This window comes from Balaenoptera ricei, chromosome 17 (genome assembly GCF_028023285.1).
Source record: "Balaenoptera ricei isolate mBalRic1 chromosome 17, mBalRic1.hap2, whole genome shotgun sequence".
NCBI classification, from domain to species: Eukaryota; Metazoa; Chordata; class Mammalia; order Artiodactyla; family Balaenopteridae; genus Balaenoptera; species Balaenoptera ricei.
Genome location: NC_082655.1, coordinates 73,210,706 through 73,231,645, shown reverse-complemented (window position 1 = coordinate 73,231,645; position 20,940 = coordinate 73,210,706). Strand labels below are relative to the sequence as shown.

Genomic DNA, 20,940 nt, shown 5'->3' with positions numbered 1-20,940 from the left:
TTCCTCTCAGAGTGTGAACATTTCTCTATTCTAGTTTTTCTTTATGAAAGTACAAAATGTAATTGCTGAACTGGATTCCATCATAGAGATATACTGTAATTCCTCTATTATTTGGCATAGTTTCCATGTTTGTTTAATCCTTGCACATAAATTTTTTGTTCATCAGTTGCTAAAAATAAAGCTAACAATCAGTGTTTCTGCAAACTTTATATATCAGCTTTTTGTAGAAATTAGAGTATTTTTAAATCGTGCGCAGAGGATCTGGCTCTTAAACAAAAATAATCCCCACCCTATCCCCCCACCCACCTTCCCCGCAAAAAAATACCCCGTAATTTCATTACAGATAAAATAAAAAGAGTCATCAGTAAAGTTTTTCCTTGACAAAACTGGATTTGAAATTTTAACTTTGTTTATCTGGAACAGGTGCATCTGTTTTCCATTTATTTAAAACTATCTGATCTTAATCTTTCAGATGTCTCTCTCCCCGCTAATCTTATTTCGCTCCTGACTGTGATCTTTTGTTTTCCAGAATAACAGCTATCCACCAATGTCAGATCCATACATGCCTAGTTACTATGCTCCGTCCATTGGATTTCCGTACTCTCTTGGGGAAGCAGCATGGTCCACAGCTGGAGACCAACCTATGCCATATCTGACAACCTATGGACAAATGAGTAATGGAGAACATCATTATATACCAGATGGTGTGTTTAGTCAACCTGGGGCATTAGGAAATACCCCTCCATTTCTTGGTCAACATGGATTTAACTTTTTTCCTGGTAATGCTGATTTCTCTACATGGGGGACAAGTGGATCTCAGGGACAATCCACACAAAGCTCTGCTTACAGTAGCAGTTACGGCTATCCACCGAGTTCTCTTGGGAGAGCTATTACTGATGGACCGGCTGGGTTTGGCAGTGATACCTTAAGTAAGGTGCCTGGCATTAGCAGTATTGAGCAAGGCATGACCGGACTGAAAATTGGTGGTGACCTGACAGCCGCAGTGACAAAAACTGTAGGAACAGCTTTGAGCAGCAGTGGTATGACTAGCATTGCCGCCAATAGTGTGCCCCCCGTTAGCAGCGCGGCGCCTAAGCCAACCTCCTGGGCTGCCATTGCCAGAAAGCCTGCCAAACCTCAACCGAAACTCAAACCCAAGGGCAGCGTGGGGATTGGGGGCTCTGCCGTGCCACCACCTCCTATAAAACACAACATGAACATTGGAACTTGGGATGAGAAGGGGTCAGTGGTAAAGGCTCCAGCAGCCCAGCCAGTTCTGCCTCCTCAGACTCTAGTGCAGCAGCCTCAGCCGTTAATTCAGCCGCCACCGTTGGTGCAAGGCCAGCTGCCCCCGCCGCCGCCGCAGCCGCAGCCGGGAGCGCAGCCGCAGGCCCAGCCTCACCAGCCGCAGCCGCAGCCGCAGCCGCTGCAGAACCGCTGGCTGGCTCCTCGGAACAGGGGGGCGGGCTTCCACCAGAACAGTGGCGGGGGAGGTGAGAACTTTGGTTTAGGTGTTGTTGCTGCCAGTGCTTCGCCCGCCAGCGTAGAAGTGCACCCAGTGCTGGAAAAGCTAAAGGCCATAAACAACTACAATCCCAAAGACTTTGACTGGAACCTGAAGAACGGACGGGTGTTTATAATTAAAAGCTACTCTGAGGATGACATACACCGTTCCATTAAGTACTCTATCTGGTGTAGTACTGAGCACGGTAACAAGCGTTTGGATGCCGCGTACCGTTCCCTGAATGGGAAGGGCCCGCTCTATTTGCTCTTCAGCGTGAATGGCAGTGGACATTTTTGCGGCGTGGCCGAGATGAAGTCTGTTGTGGACTACAACGCGTATGCCGGTGTCTGGTCTCAGGACAAGTGGAAGGGCAAATTTGAAGTTAAGTGGATCTTTGTCAAAGATGTTCCCAATAACCAGTTACGGCACATTCGCTTAGAAAATAATGACAACAAGCCAGTTACCAATTCAAGGGACACCCAAGAGGTACCCCTAGAAAAAGCTAAGCAAGTGCTCAAAATAATTGCTACTTTCAAGCACACCACCTCAATCTTTGATGACTTTGCACATTATGAAAAGCGTCAAGAAGAGGAGGAAGCCATGCGTAGGGTAAGAGTACACTGAGTTTTGTGTGTAGGGTCTTTTTATTGGGGTGGTGTGTATGGATGGACATCTTTAATGCCTTTTAATATTACATTCTGAGTTTAAGAACTTTACTCTGAAGGCAACCAGCCACTTAGCTTAAGAAACAGAACTCTGCAGACCCCCCGTGAAGGCCTTGGATGCCTTTCCAAAGGTAACCCTTACTCTGAATTTGCTTCCTACCTATTCATACTCCTCAGGTGATAAGGGTCTTTATGCTTTATCAGAGCCCTGAGTTCTGCATTTGTAATTAAGCAGACTTAAGAACTGGCTAGGGATTCTAGTCGCTAATCTTAAACTTTAATTTTACGGGAAAATGTATTTGGAGTTTGAGACAAACAGCTTTTAAATAAATGAGTACTACACATTTTGTATTTATGATAAATAGATATTTTCCCCCAAGATTCCTGAGGCCTGTTCATAACTTGTACACTTAAAGCACTTGTACAAAATATAGTAAGGATTTGACTTTATAGGAAGGCAGCTTAGAATTGAGAAGTGGACTTAAGCTCGGCAGAATTTGATTTCCAATTCTGTTATTTGCCCACTGTGAGACTCTAAGGGAGATGTATCCTGAAGTTACACACTGTTTATACTTGCGTCAGGTTGGCCGGGATTTGATCACAGAGCCCATAGAGCAGGACAGGCTGAGGAATATTTTCTGTTCCAAGCTACAAAAGTAAATTGCAGAGTCCTATTTTTAGGAGGGAAAGAGAATGGATGGAATAGGCAACTAGCAGATTTTTCCATAGACAATACATTTAAATTTCAAATGAAGCAGGGCTTAAGTTAGAATCTTCTCCAGTAAATTATGTTGGTTACTATGGAAAGCTTCTATGTAGAAATTAAGATAAAGCACGAACTTCAACTTTATCTGTATGTACAACATCAGTGATTGGTTTCTGTGTGTGTGAGCCTGAGTATCCTGTGGCTTTTTAGTCTGTACAGAAGAGGGAACTGTTTCAAATAACAATCCTCACCGCTGAATAATGATCCTACCAAACCTTATGGCATATAAATATCAATTAGGGTGCTCTCCCTGAAAATGCAGCTTCTTGAGACCCACTCAGGGAAAATCTGATATATTTGATAAGGGACCTGGTAGTGTTACAGGCACCTCAGGTGATTCTGGTGCTAGTGATTGCTGCACTGAGTTGTTAGAAACTTTGCTTTGGAATAATACGTATGACTCTTAAAGGCCCTGCTCAACCTTTCCAGTGAATTGCTGAATATAATTGAGTTTTCTCCAGGTTAAATGTGGGAAGTGAGGGGAAAAGGAGGATCAAGAGTAGCTTCTGAGTTTTTGAAGCTCAGCAGTTGAGTAGATTGTCCCACTGTAAGAGCCTTTACAAATAGTGAATCAGGAGAAATGATTCAACTTTTCTTTTCTCCCATCACCCAGGACAGGTCACCTTGTACATCTTTCCACACTTCTCCTCTACCCAGTCTGAAAATTTATCTTAGTTTTATTTTTTTTTATTATATAATTGTCTCAGGAATTATTTATGTTTTGTAATCATATATACAACGATTTAAACTTTATATTTTTAAACTTAAAAATTTTACATTTAAATTGTTTCATGGCTTACTGCCAGTGTTTTTATAATGTGTCTGAACCCACCTTTGACATTTTAATTTGGAGCCTAGCTTGTTTTATTACCATCTTTTTTTTTTTTTTTAGGAAGAGTAATTTGGCGTAATATATTAAGCGCTTCTAAATCCCGAAAATGCCTTTCTTTGGCCATGATATGTGAACAACAGTTTTATTGGATATAGAAATCTTGGGTCACAGTCTTTTCATTCAGGCTTTGTTTTATAGTTTTCTATTTATAGTCTATTATTTATAGTTTTATATTATGGAGAAGTCTGGGACCAGCCTAAATTTTCTTTCTTTGGAAATAACTATTTCTGTCTGTGTGCACAAAATTTATTCTTGCTATGTGAACATGTATATGGAATGTGCACAGTATGGGTCTCTTATAATTTTCCTTATTCTTTCATCTGTAGGCCAAGTTTGTTTTTTTTTCTTTTTCCTAGTAATGTCAAAATATATATTGAATCTTTGTCCTTGAATGCCATTGGTTCTTATCTTCATTATTTTTCTTTGCGTTTTGAGAGTTTCTCAAAATTGAATTTTCATGTCATTGATTTGATTTACTTTGTGTTGGTTCAGTGATTTGTGAGGTTTTGTATTTTTCAATGACAGCGTTAGTTTACTTACATTACCACATCTAGTTCTCCCTTCACAACTGTTGTTTTCTTACCTGAATCCCTTGTTCCAGAGTCCACTTTGATTTTTTTTTTCCCCCTCTTGGCCATTCTCATCTTGATTTTATTGAGCACAAAGATGAGTGTTGAAAGCTTATTTCTGCTTCCTGTAATTATCATTTTTAAATTCCTTCCTCTTACATATCTTCTTTAATTTCTTTTTTTTTTAAATTAACATACAGTAAAATTGTAAATTACCTTTTGCTGCCTCTTTTCTAGTCAAGTGCTCCCCTCCACTAGTAAGTAATTCACTGATCTGTTCTCTCTCTCTATAAGGCATTTTCCATAATTTCACATGAATGAAATTACAGTGTGTAATCTTTTAACACTGGCATCTTGTACTCAGCACAATGTCTTTGCAGTTTATGTTGCTTTGCGTATCAGTTCTTTGTTCCTTTTAAGTCTGTCTTTCCATTGTATGGATTTACCAGTTTGTTAACCATTCATTCTTTGAAGGACATCTGGTTGCTTTCAGATTTGAAGAATGTAAATAAAGCTCCTATAAATATTTGTGTATATATCCTTAAAAAAAATTTTTTTTTAAATCATACAGTGAAAGTTACTTTTTTGGGCTGTACAGTTCTATGAATTGTAACACATTTGTAGATTTGTGTAACCACCACTATCAAGGTACAGTATTCCCCCCAAACTGTCTTTTCTTTCCCCTTTGTATTTTATCTTTCCCCGGTGTCTATCTGAACTCATTATAGTTTTGTTAGTATCCTTTTTTTGTGAACAAATATTTTAAGACTCTTTGCTTTTTTTTTTTTTTTTTTTTCTGTCATCATTAAACCAGGCAGAGAATCATCCGGATCAGGTATTTGCCCCCAGATAGGTTTGTTTTTGTGTGTGTGCTTTAATGCTTGGTGTTAGTTGCATATTCTCTTTCCATGGCAAATGTGAAGGGAGAGCCATGATGTACGTTGACTTTACCAGTTAAGTGATTCATCAACTTGTGAAGAGTAAGAAGGGAGAGCCAGTGCAATGGACATGCTAGTAGGTGAAATTTGACTTTCCTTTGAGTTTGAAACCATCATGTCAGGAAACCTTTTCCCCTGCTTATTAACTGTTTGGTATTTGGGATATCATGTGTTCTTGCTGTTTTCTTTCTGGAGCTGTTAACTCCTTGTCCAGGCAGAAATTGTAGATATTCATTTGTAGATTTCCTGTTAGGTACGCTTGTGTTTGCACTTTGGCTTTCCAGCAAAACTACTTTCAAATACTCTTGGCATCCCAGTGATGAAGGATGTGCCCCCTGTCTATTCTAGGCCCTCCTTGGCTCCATCAAAAAGGATAAATAAGTGGTGTTTTTGCTAGGATTTCCTTCACTGGTTATGCCTTTTTTCTTTTTTAAGTAAAAGGAGTTGCAAGTCATTATTTATGTTCTCTTTTAATGTGACCCCATCTGTCTTGTATTCAGCTGAAACTCCTCAAAGCTTCTGATATGTCGAGGTCACATTTTCCCAGGTGCACATCCTTCAGAGACCTTGGGTAAAGTAGGGGTTCTTAAGCAAGACAAAAAATGGCACTACTTATAAAAGAAAAGATTGATAAAAATTTGCCTGGATTAAAATCTGTTCATCAAAAGATGCTTTAAAGAAAGTAAAAAGACATGTTAGGAACTGGGAGGAATTTGAACATAACTGACCGAAGACAGTTGTCAAGAATATTTAAAGAACTCCTATGAATCAGTTTAAGAAAAAAATAATCCACTACAAAAACGGGCAAAAGATATGGATAATCCTTTCATGAGAGAGGAAATAAATATGGGTAATAAGTGTAAAAAGATATTCAGTCTTAATAATAATTCAGGAAATGCAGATCAAGACTATAATGAGAAAATATTTTATATCCACTCATTTGGCAAAATTAAGAAATTTGATAATAGCAAGTATTGGAGAGACTGTATAACAACAAAACGTCTTATACAGTTGCAGGTGGGAGCATTGAATTGATATAGCCATGTGGGTGGGTAGTTCTGCATTTTCTTACAAAGCTGAACGTTTCAGTACCTTGTAATTCAGCAGTTGTCCTCCAGGATATATATCTATACCGAAGAGAAACTTCGCGCATACCCCAGAATACATATAAGAATGTTCTTAGGAGCACAGTTGATACTACTAAATAACAGGGAACAACTCAAATGCAATCAGCAGGAAAAATGCTTGCTTTATGGTTTTTTTGAGCAATTCAAGAGTACGTTTCATACGTCCATGGCTCTTTTTATCCCAAAAAAGTATCGTATATATTTCCTAAGAATAAGGATATTCTCTCATGTAACCGTGATATTCTGTCAGTTGGTCCAGAGTGTCCTTTAAGCCTTTTTTTTTTTTTTTTTTAATCTTTTTTTGTAGTATAAGATCCAGGCTAAGGTTAGAATAACCAAAACAGTTTTGAATAAGAACTATTTTAGAAGGCTTATACTAACCTGACTTCAAATCTTTGCCTTCCCCAAGTGTGGAAAAATTTTTTCGTGTACTTTTTAATAGAAGTTTTATAGTTTAAAATTTTACATTTAGTTTTGTGGTTACTGTAGCTTTCTTTCATTTCCCTTCTTACTGTATTCATTTTTTTCTTTAAGTTCTTCAGCCTATTTGTGATAGCAGAAAAGAAGTTTAAAAAAAATGAATTCCATCTTGTCACTGCTGGGTCTTTTTTATTGACTGTCTTCTTGCCCCTTTTCTGGTTATTTTAGCAGAGAGGAATTCCCCAGCTTGCTTTGCCAGTACAGCAGCCTATGGAGGAGCTGACCAGACATATCCTGTCTGGTCATATAAAACATGGAAAGTCAGGCTCTCTATCTTAGAGTGAGGGGTAGTCGTGAAACTTAAAACTGCAGGAAAAATCCATGCCAGTTATTGCAGTGTTTGTATAGTTCTTCATTCTTAGATTTGAACACATAATTTTGATATATTTGATTAAAATCAAGCTTGATGAAAAAACCGAGACAAATCCTCTAAAAGAAATAGGTATTTCAGAGAGCAGAAGATAATTTATACAACAAAATTTGATTTGTTAGGATTCACATGTAAAAAGAAAAGAAAACCAGAAAATGTTCTTGGAAATGAGAAACAGGATTGTCAACAGTTTTTTTAAATGTTTCTTTTTAAGCAAGTGGATTAATAAAATGTTAATGTTTTAGATCCAGTTAATCATCTGGAATTTCAAATCAGAAATTTCCAAATGTGGAATAATAGAGATGAAAAACATAAGGCGTGAAAGATGTGGTGGAAAGGAGGTCCACTATATCTAAAGGAGTCTTTAAAAAGAGGACAGGTAGAAACAGTTGGACTAACTGGAAGAACGACTAAAGAAAAATTTCCAGAGCCAAAAGATACATGTTTTCAGAATGATGGGCTCACTGAGTAACCAGCAGGATTATTTAAAATTGTAAAAGATAAAAAAGATAAGATAAAGAGACAAGCTTTCCAAGCAAAACACCTGTAAGTAAGCTACAAAGGAAGGAGAGTCTGTCATCTACAACTCTGGACACATATATAAAATCATATTTTGTAGTATAGGGGAATGGGCATAGAATTATGTTCTTAAAGATGAGTGTCGAATTATATCTGTGAGGGAGGAGTGCAAAATAAAGATTTCAGGTGTACAAGAGCTTAGCTACATATCCTTCATGAGAAACTTGAAGAGGTATTTCAGCAGAATAAAAAAGGAATTCAAGAAGGATAACACGTGGTAGCTGGTTATACTAGAACAATCAGTAGGGACTCTGTATGCATTTTGAGTCAGAAGGTTCTCATTGTATACAGTGGACCTCAGGCTGTAAGCCTCCGTCTGTTAAATGGCATTGTGGTCTTAGACAAACGACGGGAGCCCTCGGTTGGGAAGCACTGACCTTGGAGATGCTCTATGAGAGCAGGACTTGCTTTGTTCTTTGCTGAATCCTTAGCACCTTAATGCTTGGCGCAGAGTGGGCAAAGTCATAAGGACAGTCACCAGAACTAAAGATAGAGTGAGTTCTGTTGTAGGGAGGGGGAAGAGGAGAATATAACGTTCACTGTGATAAATTGCTCATCATATATAATGGCAATTGATAGTGTCTGAATTGACAAGTCAAGAAATGTATATATTAGTATGCCGCTTAAAGTTTACAGTGGTAACCTATCAGAGGAAGTTGAAATAGAAAAGACTAGAGGAGGATAGGGGAGCTTTACTTTTTTACTTTAACTTGCAATTGTATGTATTACTTCTAACGATAAAGCTAGTTTGATTGGAAAATAAAACAAAAAACTGCTAATGTCTTGAGTATATTATGTCCAGTATAAATTCGAGTAGTCTGCATAGCCATAGAGTCTACTTTTGACTATTTAGATAACCTTTTACTGAAATTTTACCTTTGTTGTACTGAATGTGCGTCATTTAGCTTCTACTGTATTCTTTCATTCTTAAAAATCCTTATTGATCAGTAAACAGTCTGAGGTGAGATTTTTAGTTTGATAGCTTTTTAAATTCCATATAGGAACAATTAGTGTTTTCAGGTACCTGCAACTTTGAGATGAACTTCTAAAATATGGCATTCACCTAAGTCCCTTAGAAAGAGATGAAGCCCTACGGCTTATGCAGAAACAAGCAAGGCATAATTGTAATAAAATCCGTATTAAATAGTTTTAATTTCCAGAACCGTCTGTGTATTTTAGTCATTTATGCTATTTTGTGTCGTTGAGCGTTTCCAAAGAGTAAAGTTTAGTCCCTGATAGAATTTTTTTCACAATTGGAATTATTTTGATTCTGAGATGAGATGATGTTTAGGTCTGTCTCAAAGTAATCAAGTTTGTGCTAATAAACAAGAAATTACTTCAGTTGTAGTTATTTTAGTAGTAGTTACTGTAGTTAGCAGTAAGCATTTTCCTGACAGTTCTATACTTCTTTTTTCTCAAGTGGAACATTTAGTTGAATGCTTTCCCATTAATCAGATTGCAGTTCTTAGGATCAAGAATGGTTGAAGTCTCTATCTGCTGACCCTTCGGTAAACTCTTCTACGATTGTAGTTGTCTGTTTGTGAGTTGATTATGATGAACAGAAGCAAATTCAGTGTATAAAATCTTTTCCTTTCATCTTCACTGTAAAATTTAAAGAGTATATCTCTGGAAAACAGTTTGTAGCCCAGGATGTATCACACTTGACAGAATAAGTTTATATTACGTATTCAAGTGAGTAATTCTATGATAAGACATTGAGTGATATTTGAATAATCAAGATGATTCTGTTTCTATTATAGTAATACTCTGTTCTGAGTTTAGTAAATAATTCTTTATAAGCCAGAATTGGGAAAAGAGGTACTTTAATTAGCATTTTATAACATTGATTTTTTTTCCCCCTCAGATTTATCTTGGCACCCCATAGGAGAGTTAATAGTGGCTATGTTAAGTTCCAATGCTGATAAAGAAATTTATGAGTTTTTAGGAGATGGATTATTGGGTTAATCATAGATCTTTGGGAGAGATTTGTTTCACATCGATTATGGTGTGAACAGTCATCCTTAAATTGAATGGTATTTCAGTTATTTATTTTTCTTTAGCAACAAATGCATGATTACAGTCAGCCCTGCATATCCATAGATATGAACCTGCAGATACGGAACCCATGGTTACAGAGGGCCAGCTGTAAGGGCCTTGAGCATCCTCGGATTTTGATATCCACGGGGGTCCTGGAACCAATTCCCTGCAGGATATATACTATGTATATATATGTGTGTGTATATATATGTAGTATATATATATATGAGTGTATATATATATACCTAGGATGTAAAAAAGCTACAAGTGGACAGTTCCACTTTTGAACAACAATCTGGAGTATAATAATTTTATTACTTTCATTTTATCGTAGAGTCCAAAATCTCACTCCAAAATACGGCTGCATATTGATTCCTTCGCTTGGCTTTAAGAACTTGTTACTAGGTTCCAGAGAAGTCGTGACATCCTGCTCCTCCCAGCCCCCACTGAGAATTGTAGCATATATCTTGTGTTCTAGTCAACCTTTATCACCATATATTTAGAGCCTGCGTGTTCTTTTCTTAACTGTTCCCTTATTCATTCAACAGATAAATATTAAAGGTTACCAGTAAGCCACTTAAGATAAATAGCTCTTCTTCTTTTTAAAATTTATTTATTTTTGGCTGTGTTGGGTCTTCGTTGCTGCGTACGGGCTTTCTCTAGTTGCGGCGAGCGGGGGCTACTCTTCGTTGCAGTGTGTGGGTTTCTCTTGTTGTGGAGCACGGGCTCTAGGCGTGCGGGCTTCAGTAATTGTGGCGCAAGGCCTCAGTAGTTGTGTTTCGCGGCTCTAGAGCTCAGGTTCAGTAGTTGTGGCGCACGGGCTTAGTTGCTCTGCGGCATGTGGGATCTTCCCGGACCAGGGCTCGAACCCATGTCCCCTGCATTGGCAGGCGGATTCTTAACCGCTGCACCACCAGGGAAGCCCCAATAACCCTTTCTTTGTAGAACTCAGAGATCTTGGAGAGACAGACATAATTTCTCTCAGTAAAATTTTGTAGTTTTCACTGTTGAAAACCACATGGCTCTTACTGAATTTTTTTCTAAGTATTTTATATAATTTTTACTGCTATTGTAAATGTAATTTGTATTTTCAGTCTTCCCAGTTGTTTGCTACAATTTTATATCACTAGAAATGTCCTATATTGTGTGACCTTGCTAAATTCACTTATTAGTTCTAGTAGTTTTAATAGAACATCCTTAGGATTTTCTGCCTAACAGATCATATCATCTGCAAATAGAGACCGTTTTATTTCTTTTTGATCTTTATGCTTTTTTTCTTGTAATTTTATTACTTGTATTACTTAAACATAAAATTAAGTGAAAACTCTAAAACCAAAATAAAACTGCACATAAACAAAAAATTTAGTGTGATGAGTGATGTTATTTTGCTGAAACTAAATCACAGCTCAAAGCATGAATTAGTCTTAAGTCTTAGAACCCTGTTTTTACTCTCATTTGGACCACCTAAACTAACACATGTTATGACTGTCCTCCACCATTTTCACTATTTGACCTTCTTCCTAACTCCTCCATTTTATAGTACACTTTGAGGTTATTTGATCTTTGGTACAGATGAATAGCTTTTATATTATTAGACTGCATCTATTCTTTTCTTAAACTTGACACACAATAAAGTATCAAATGCAAATGTGGGCACTGGAATCTTTATAAAGTAGTTCTTTATTATAGTGTGGTCATGCAGAAAGATCAAGAATGTTAGAGTCTTCCTTCTCCCTCTTTGTAGAGGGCACCACTGTCCGCCTCCGCCCTTCCAGTTGAGGCCAATAATACTGGACTAATTCGCAATATTTCTCTTTCACACTCCATATCTAACCAATCTATCAGTAAGTCTTGTTGGCTCTGCTTTCAGAATAGATCCAGAATCTAAACACTTTCCACTAGCTCTCCATCCTCCATTATTATTATTATTGTACTGGATGATGATTGTGCTAGCCTCCTTACTGGCCTTCCTGCTTCTACTTTTGCTCCTCTATACACTCCATTACCATCAGAACAGCCCTTAAGAGGTCCTTCTGTGACAAGTGAGACTGGACTCAGTTTTCTCCTGCTTTTTTGAAGGTAGTGTCAAAGTGTTGCCAACCTCAAGATACATCAGGAAATACTCCTTTTTCTAGTCTCTGGAACAGTTGGTATAAGTATAGAATTCTTGTGAAACCACATGAGCCTGGGAGTTTTTCTTTGGGGTAGATTTTTAATTGTTGGTTAAAGTTCTTTAGTTATTATAAGTCTTCAAGTTTTCTTTTTATTCTTGAATTTGTTTTGGTAAATTTTATTTTTAGGAAGCTGTTTTAAGCTTTTTTTTCATATTGGCATTAATAGTATTTTAATTTTTTTTAGCTGTGTGAGTCTTCACGATATTATTTATGCTTCTTTTTTTTACATCAGTCTTTCCAGAGATTTTTCTATTGTCAGCTTCTTTTACCCCCCAAACACCAGTTTTTATTTTTGGTCTCTTAGGCTCTCTTTGTTTTCTGTTTTGTTATTTTCTCCTGCTGTCTTATTTCATTCATTTTACTTTGGGGGACTCAATGCTACTTATTTCCTAACATGTTGAGTTGGATGATGAGCTCATTATTTTTCAGCTTTAAAAAAATGTTTTTTTAAATTCTATACATGTAAATTTCTAATTTTATTTTTCAGGGCTTATTAGATTTAGTATATTTATATTGTACTGGTGTAAAAACTTTTGAATTTTTGTTATGATTTTTTGGGAGACTTTTTAGAAATGTGTTTTAGATTTTCCAAATGTGGTAAGATTTTGTTTGTTGTTACCTGTTTTGCTGTTAAAATTGATGTCAGAAAATGTGATATGTATGATACTGACTCTTTGGTATTTAGATTGGTTTTCTGGTCTGGCATATAGTTCCTTTCTGTGGTTGTTCATTGTGTACCCTGTAATTATTTGGCTCAGTTTTCTGTATTCTGTATATTCAATCTTTATTTTCACTAACTTGTCTGCTTTATCAATTACTAAGAGAAATGTGTTAAATTCTCCTGCTATAATTAGGAACCTGTCAGGTTTTCTTTGTAATTATGAAAATTTTAATATATGTAAAGTTGTATTTTTAGTTTAATACTGTTATAGCTTTTTATAAAAAATGTTTCTTACTCAGTATGTAGTGGTTTTTGCCTTAGTGGTTTTTGCCTTAGAATCCACTTTATCTGATATTAATATAAGTTGACTAAGTCTTCATTTGGCTTGTTTTTAAGCTTTCTGTGTCCTTATGTTTAGGGTTAATTTCTTGGAAATCATGTGTAACTAGATTTCTTTTTTTAATTTTGAGCTCTTTTGTGTTTTTGTTAATGAACCTCCATTTTTTGATTGCTTGATAAAAATGTATAAATGATATAAATGTGTATTTCTGCCATTTTATATTTTGTGCTTTCTAATTCACCTAGATCTTTCAAGCTCCCCTCTCCCTCCTTTCCTGTCCTACCACAGGAAAGGAGTTTTCAAAATTTTCCTTTTCCTGTCCACTGAGTTAGAAGTTATGCATTATGTATGTACACAGATTTAAACTATATATTTTATTGACTCAGTTAAAGGTGCCATAGTTGATTACAGTTCAAACTGAAACAGCATCTCTAACTTCTATTTAAATAAAACATGGTCCTCATTCATGTACCTGATCATCTCCCTCAGGTTAAACCTCTCTTTGTCTAGCTTATCCTTAAGTAGTATTGCCCTTTTTTTCTGTAGTTTTGGGGCTTTTCATAGAGTTGATGAATTTCTCTAGTTTTGATCAGTCATTTCATGGGGAGGAATAAGCAGGGAGCTGTTACCACTTTTTGCTTCATTTGTAATACCGTGTTTTATATCCAGCTAATTAAAGCAGGCTTCAACATTTCTCATACAAATCTGTTTCCTTCAGCTGAGAAATAAATTTCCTTTATGTTTAGGCTGGTTTTTTAAAAGCTTTAGGGCCTTTGTAAAATTAGACTACAGCTTCCTGGTTCCAAATTCTTTTTTTGTCTTTTTTTTCCTTTGTTTATGTTGTTGGATTTTTGTTTTTGTTTATCCTTTTGAAACATGATTAATTAGCTGTCTGTCTGTTTTCATTTTTGTTTTTTTCTTTAGGAATTCTCACTGATGCTTATGGGTGTATGAAATAATTCATTTGTAGTTATCGTATAGTAGGGCATTTATTTGTTAGCTTTCTGTATTAAATACTGTTATTCTAGTTCTAGGAATATATAAAGATGAAAAAGAAAGGACTTTAGTAACAAAGAACTTAAAGTTCTCTTTGGAATTTATTTTTATAAATTGATTGATTGATTGATTGCTGCGTTGGGTCTTCGTTGCTGCGCGCAGGCTTTCTCTAGTTGCAGCGAGCGGGGGATACTCTTAGTTGTGGTGCGCAGGCTTCTCATTGCGGTGGCTTCTCTTGTTACGGAGCACGGGCTGTAGGCGCACAGGCTTCAGTAGTTGTGGCTCGAGGGCTCTAGAGCGCAGGCTCAGTAGTTGTCAGGCACGGGCTAAGTTGCTCCGCGGCATGTGGGATCTTCCTGGACCAGGGCTTGAACCCATGTCCCCTGCATTAGCAGGCGGGTTCTTAACCACTGCGCCACCACGGAAGTCCCTTCTTTGGAATTTAAAATACAGTTTTCTGATGGTGTCACAGGGGATGGGACATTAATTTGACCATTGGCAAAGTATATACATATTTATTATGGAGCATAATAAATAAACTCCCACTTATGGAAAAGTGGGAGTAGTGAAACCACAAATGGAGAGTCTTATAATGTGTTAGACACAAGTGGCTTTCAGTGTGGTCCTTGGACCAGCAGTGTTAGGATCACCTTGAACTTGTTAGAACTGCAGACTCACAAGTTCAGCTTCAGACCTTTGGGGCCCAATAGTGAGCGTTTCCACAGCCATCCAGGTGATTCTGATGCTTGCTGAAGTATGAGAACCAGTGACTGACACATTGAAACAGATGGCACAAACGAACTACGCGGTGCATTCACTTGATAGGCAGGCAGAGTGCAGTCATCCTTTTTGTCAAGGATACGCATTACATGTGGATAATTTGGTTAATAAACATCATGAAAACACTCAGCTTAACTTATGTTCAAGGGGTTTCTGCTTTCTTAAAAGAAACTATAATAATAAGTATTATTAATATTTCTTCATGTGAAAAATTATGCTGAATCTGAGAGTAGGATATGGAGGAAGCTTGTGATTCAAAGTTTTTTTTGTTTTTTTTTTTAAGTTAATACTGAAAGCTTAATTTAATGCAGTTTAATGCAACTCTTTTCTTTTCCTTCTAACCCTACCTCGGCCAGTAGTTTTCAAGTTGCTTCAGAGGACTTCTGGTCTATTTGATACCTCACGATCAAAAACTCAGTGAAAGGGCTAGAAAGACATTATTGTAATAGTCTCACCTAAACAAAATTCTGTGGGAAAACAGAGCTGTGGAGAGGACCTATAATCTCCTGAACTACGTCTTTGTGTTTGGACTTCTTTATTTTAAAATGGTTTGTGGTAATCCCTCTAAGGTGTGTATAGGTAATAGTAAATCGTTTTTAGCTAATTACTTGAAAATTAGTATTTGTCAAGAACTTCTTATGGAGATGGTTTACATTATAAATGCATATAGTTTAAATCATTAAATAATGATGGTGTTTTGTTAAAGGTCTTTGTGCTTTTCTTTCAGGAGAGAAATAGAAACAAACAATAACCATATGAAGATGTCCTGTTAGAATTACAACACTAATGATGTAGACTCTGGAAATGCCTAATAAGTCAAAGAAGACGTTATTAAAGCTTTTTTCTGCTTAAGGTGACATCTTTGAACTCTAACACAGAACTGACTCTTCTTGTAATGGTTTTCATCAGCGCATCTGCCCTTATACTCTCACCAAACACACTTGAGAACTGTAACTTCGTCAAGCACTTTCTGTCCTGAAGCTTTTACCAGTATCTGCTGTCTTTTGTAATTATGCATCCTAGCTAAGGCACAGAAGACTGAATGAATGCAAGGATTCATTAACTCTTTGAATTTGTTAAATACTAACAGTTAACCATTAGAAGTGGTTCAATGATGTAAGAGTCACACTGCTTCAACTTTTTCTTTGTTGTAGTTTTTAAATTGTCAATTTTTAGCTCTTTGACAGATTAAAAGCAAAATAATCATGCCATATTTAGTCCTGGAGTTCAAGTCTAAATGTTTATGTGAAAATTATTGTAGTAAACTTTTAATATGGCAAAGCAACCTTATGCTCTATTTTAGCCAAATGAAACATAATCTGAGATTATATTAGAACATTTCCCTTGTCTTCAAACTGTTTGGTGTAACAGAATATTGATATGCAGCTTGGTGGATTTCACCAGTTAATGCACATTCTTCTCCCCTCCTTCCCCCAATAATATGTATACTGAAAAATGTGCATTTGTCTGAGGAATTATTTTGTTTGCTACCACTTAATGAATCTCAAAATTTTGAGTAATGTACCTCAGTCTAATCAGACTTTTTATGACCTTTATAACTACATTTAAAACCCTTACTTCCTATTTCTGGGTGTTTGCGAGCCTGATTGCTATCATGAAGTAAAAAATTTATTACTCTAGGTATTCACTAGCTAAATAAACATAGTTCTTGTTTAGCAAGCATATATTGTTCCTCAGCTCCTTTCTCCAGCTTTTGCAGTGTCCTCGCATCCTTAAAATATTTGAAAATATGGCCTTGATCCATGGATTAAATCAGTATCTAAGTGAATGTGTTGATGTTTTATTGATCAGATCTATATAAATGGGAATACAGCATATATCTGGGTATTCTTATAGTTATCTTTTTAACATCTTATTTTTTTCATTAATTACATATCAACATTAATTTTGTATCTTGAAACAAATTGATTTTGTATAATTATGTGTCAAGCATCTGTATTAACTGATTTGATGGCACATGGTTATGAAATAATGTGCTGCCCCTTATATTACTGTTCCAAAAGGAGAAAGCTATGTAGAAAGATATGTTAAGGATGAAAATAGCAATACAGTAGATTTGAGTACCTTGATGTTTTGCATTACTCCACTTATGTTTACATCATGTTTAGAAATGTTTTCATTTACTATGGTCTTTGGTCACTTCGATTCAAAAATTTAGTGACATATTTCTTTGAGGCTTTCATTTATATGATTTTTTTTTGTACAATGTTTTCTTAAAATGTACAAATACTGTATTCAAGTGAAAACCAATACAGTATTTGTAGCTAAATTGTAGCTACTTCACAGTGCTTTGGTAGTCCCAGGATAGTTATCAGTGTTTACTGAAGGGAACATCAAAATGTTAATAGTATATTACAAAATAAAGACTTTCTTAAAGGAAAATTGCACCTATTTTACCTTTTTTTAAGAGTAAGCCATGAAATCTTGTAACATGTCTCGTAACTATTTGTAATGAAAATTGGCATATGGGTATAGTCACCACAGCAGCGTTCTACATCCCTAGAATTATATAGGTAGGACATGTCAGAGAGGACCAGTGTCACTCTGGAGGTCCTGTTAGAGAAAACTGTACAGGGGTGACCTTGTGGAAAGGATCTGAGTCTTCTCTCTGAGGTTCTCTTCTTCTTGGTGCTTTATTAGCAACTCTGAATATTTTTATAAAACTAGTTACATTATACACAGATTGAAACTTGTTTAATTTACATTAGGTTTCTGTGTAAGAGATGTCACGGAAAACACTCAGCAAGCAGGCTAATTGCAATAGCAGACTCAGAAATGTCAAATGTAACTCAGCAGTCTACTCATGGTGAGGAGTACATCCCAGTGCCTTTAACCTGGATTTCTAATATTAAGTGAAATGGGTGCAGCATTCCTTTGGGGGAAAAAACTAGACAAAAACAAAACTTTTCAATTGGTAAATTTCTTTTTTTCCCTCATTTAAATTTTCTTCAGAGTGCCTACTCTCTCTCCCTCCTTGGTCTGTCAGTGTACAGCAAAATGTTTTTCCTGTAAGTGAGATGATCAGAGGTTGTCTCAGTAGCACAGCTAATGGAAGGTTTCTTAACTGTAGGGACCAAGAGGGAGGGAAACTGGGCTCTAGAGCAGGAGACTGATCCAGTGTTTTGAGTAATCACGAATTAAGACATTATTGGCCCAGTAAATTTCTTGCTTAATGTTTTTCCAAAATCTGGTTTGAATGTTTCTTAATTAAAGTTATCTTATGTGGGTGTTTTATTTTGAAAGGTATTATATAGTTTGTATATTTAACAGTAAGGGGGAAAATGTAACCAAAATTAGTATTCTTTCTCTATACATATTGGTACTTGAAGATTCCTTTCAGAAGAAACCCCAGCCTTTTCCTAAGTTCAGTCCTCGTTTTAACTTAAGTGATCTTTCTAATTCAAAAGCTGTGTTCTTTTTGAATACCATGCATGGGGGTTAAGCTGATGTTAAAACAGTTTGCAATAAAAAAAGAATCAGCTTAAGTCATTTAATCATTTCAAGTGCATTCTGCATCCTATAAAAATAAGTTTGAGAACTTTAAGAGAATTGTGTTTCATTAAGTTTTGCATATCTTTTGTTATGCCATGTAAATTCCCTTCTTTTTCATATGATTAAAGAAAGGTTATGATAAAATGATTAGTTCATTTACATTCACTTGTAGCAATTACATGAGAATTTAAATTTTGTCGTGTTTGGGTTTGTTCATTCCTGTGAATGATGGTACAGTTAGGTGAGATTTTCTGTTATGGTACCCAAACTCACCATTTGGTCCTCTTTAATCTTTGAGGGTTTCAATAAAAATTGTTCACTCATATCTGTGTTCTTTCCATTTTATCTTTATAAATACAGATTGCCTTCCAGAAAACATAACATTCTTGTCAACTCTGTTATGAATTTCCTGATTGACATACCTTTCAAGTACAAATAGATTATGTCATTCGATTTAGTTGGCCATTTGAAATTAAGTGGGGAAATTAAAGAGAGGAAGGATCACAGTTTATCCTAATCTTTATCCACTCCAGTGAGCTTATTGAATTACATGTTCTTAACGCTAAACTTAGAGCAAAAGAGAAAGAGGCTTACTTAATAGGAAGTCTTGGCACCAGCTGTCTCATAACCCTAATCCCCCATTCTTGGTACCAAGGAATGCTTTTTAATAGTGTGTACGTTACCCTTTGGGCTGGATAGAGCTTGTGGAGGTGGGATCGTGGTGACTCTGAATGGTGCGTTGATAATCATTGCCGGGCTCTCTAAGGCACTCGTTCAGATGGGGGAAACCAAAGAGTTCTGGTTTTGTGCTGCATACAACACTGTTAGCCTGCGAACAGGGCACAGTTTTACAGGCACCCCAGTGTCCCACATTGCAGCAGCATCTAAAGAGGGTTTGCATCTCTTCAGCATACTTCTATTTGAGGCTACTCATTTTTAGTTGGGACCCTAATTCTTACTGGCTTGGCTTTATCTTGCTTAGTGACATTAGATTTAGTAATTGTAGTCTAGGAACTAAAATATTCTTGCAGTTAGAAGTTAACTGAGCAATTCAAGGTCATTTGCTTTCCAATCACAGGACAGTTGATCTGTGAACAACACAGGTTTGAACTACATGGGTCCACTTGTACACAGACTTTTTCCAGTAGTAAATACCACAGTACTGCACCATCTGAGGTTGACTGAATCCGTGGATGCAGAGGGACCTCGGATGTGGAGGGACCGTGCGCGAGTAGGGCCGACTTTTAAGTTGTATGTAGTGGAGGGTCAGCACCCCTAAACCCCTGTGTTTTTCAAGGGTCAGTTGTACTTGTCATTGTGTAATCTTGATGTGTATTCGTCCCTCATTTCTCTTGGTGCAATGATAGGGGCAGAACTCCCCTGTAGATCACCCAGAGGTAGTAGTGGCAGTTTAAATACAGTTTGTTTCTAAATTGTGCACTAAATTCAGAATTTTTCTACTCCGTATTTTGAGTTACTTGTATAACATTGCAACTAAATGTAAATGAAAATTGTCTTTATAAAAGTCAGTGTACAAGGCAGATGTGAGTGCAGAGTTCGTAACACTGGGGGAGTTCCGCATCCCTTCCTGCCACCCTGGGCCGCTTCAAAGAATACCCCTTACATAGAACACACTTAGAGGTTTAAATATCTGAATGTCATTTTAAAACATCATTGGCTATTTCTGACACATCTGTAACCAGAATGGAATTATTGTATAGGGGAAGATCTTAGAATTGGGAGTTGGAAAGACCAGACTTACATAGTTACTTCTAACTGGTAGATTGACACTGAACAAATCACTTCCTTTGTTGTTAGCGCACTTGGTAAATTCAGGAGATTGGCATAGAATGCATCTTAGGTTCTCTGCAGTTCTGAATTTTTGTAATTTTATGATTTATATAGCTTTGTAGGCTTATTCTAGCAATAATGAATGTTCTTTTAAAAATAAGTTTGGAAACCAGTGAAATTTGTGATAGTCATTCTTTGTTTATTTCAGAATATAAGTACTGAATACCTCCAATTGTATTTTATTCATTGACTCTGATAAAATATAACCATTACTTACTTCCCTTTAGTGAGTTTTGAAGTCTAGTGGTTCAAAATCTTCATCTTTTCCACAGTGTTGGTAAAAAGAATCAAGAGAAGGTGTGTCCCAAAGAAATCCAGTCCAAGTTTGTTTTTTTTTTTAATTCTACTGCCGTTTTACATTATCCTTTTTTTTTTTTTTTTCCAAAGAGACTATTTTTTAGAACAGTTGTAGAGAAAAGTCAGGAAGACAGTACAGAGAGTCCCCATATACCTCGCACCCAGCTTCCTCTCTTCTTAACATCTCACATTAGTCTGGTACATATGTTGTAATTAATGGACCAATATTGATCGCTTATTTTCTTTTCAGATTTTTTTTTTTTTTTTAAACCAAATTGTCCTTATTCTGGTTCAGGACGGCATCAAGGATAGATCCACGTTACTTTTAGTTGTCATGTCTCCTGAGGTTCCTCTTGGCTGCGATGGTTTCTCAGACTTGGTTTTGATGACCTTGACAGTAT

General features: G+C 36.4%; 1 protein-coding gene across 4 annotated transcripts in view; it reads left to right on the top strand.

Moving 5' to 3' along the window:
* YTHDF3 (YTH N6-methyladenosine RNA binding protein F3) overlaps nucleotides 1–17,281 on the top strand; it is a 31,976-nt gene extending 14,695 nt beyond the window's left edge. For all 4 annotated transcript variants that reach the window (XM_059902345.1, XM_059902346.1, XM_059902344.1 and 1 more), the window contains 2 exons: nucleotides 530–2,113; nucleotides 15,606–17,281. In XM_059902345.1, the coding sequence (XP_059758328.1) occupies nucleotides 530–2,113; nucleotides 15,606–15,629 (1,608 nt within the window). In that variant the 3' untranslated portion in view covers nucleotides 15,630–17,281. The remainder of the gene's footprint in view (nucleotides 1–529; nucleotides 2,114–15,605) is intronic.
* Nucleotides 17,282–20,940: the final 3,659 nt, after the last annotated feature.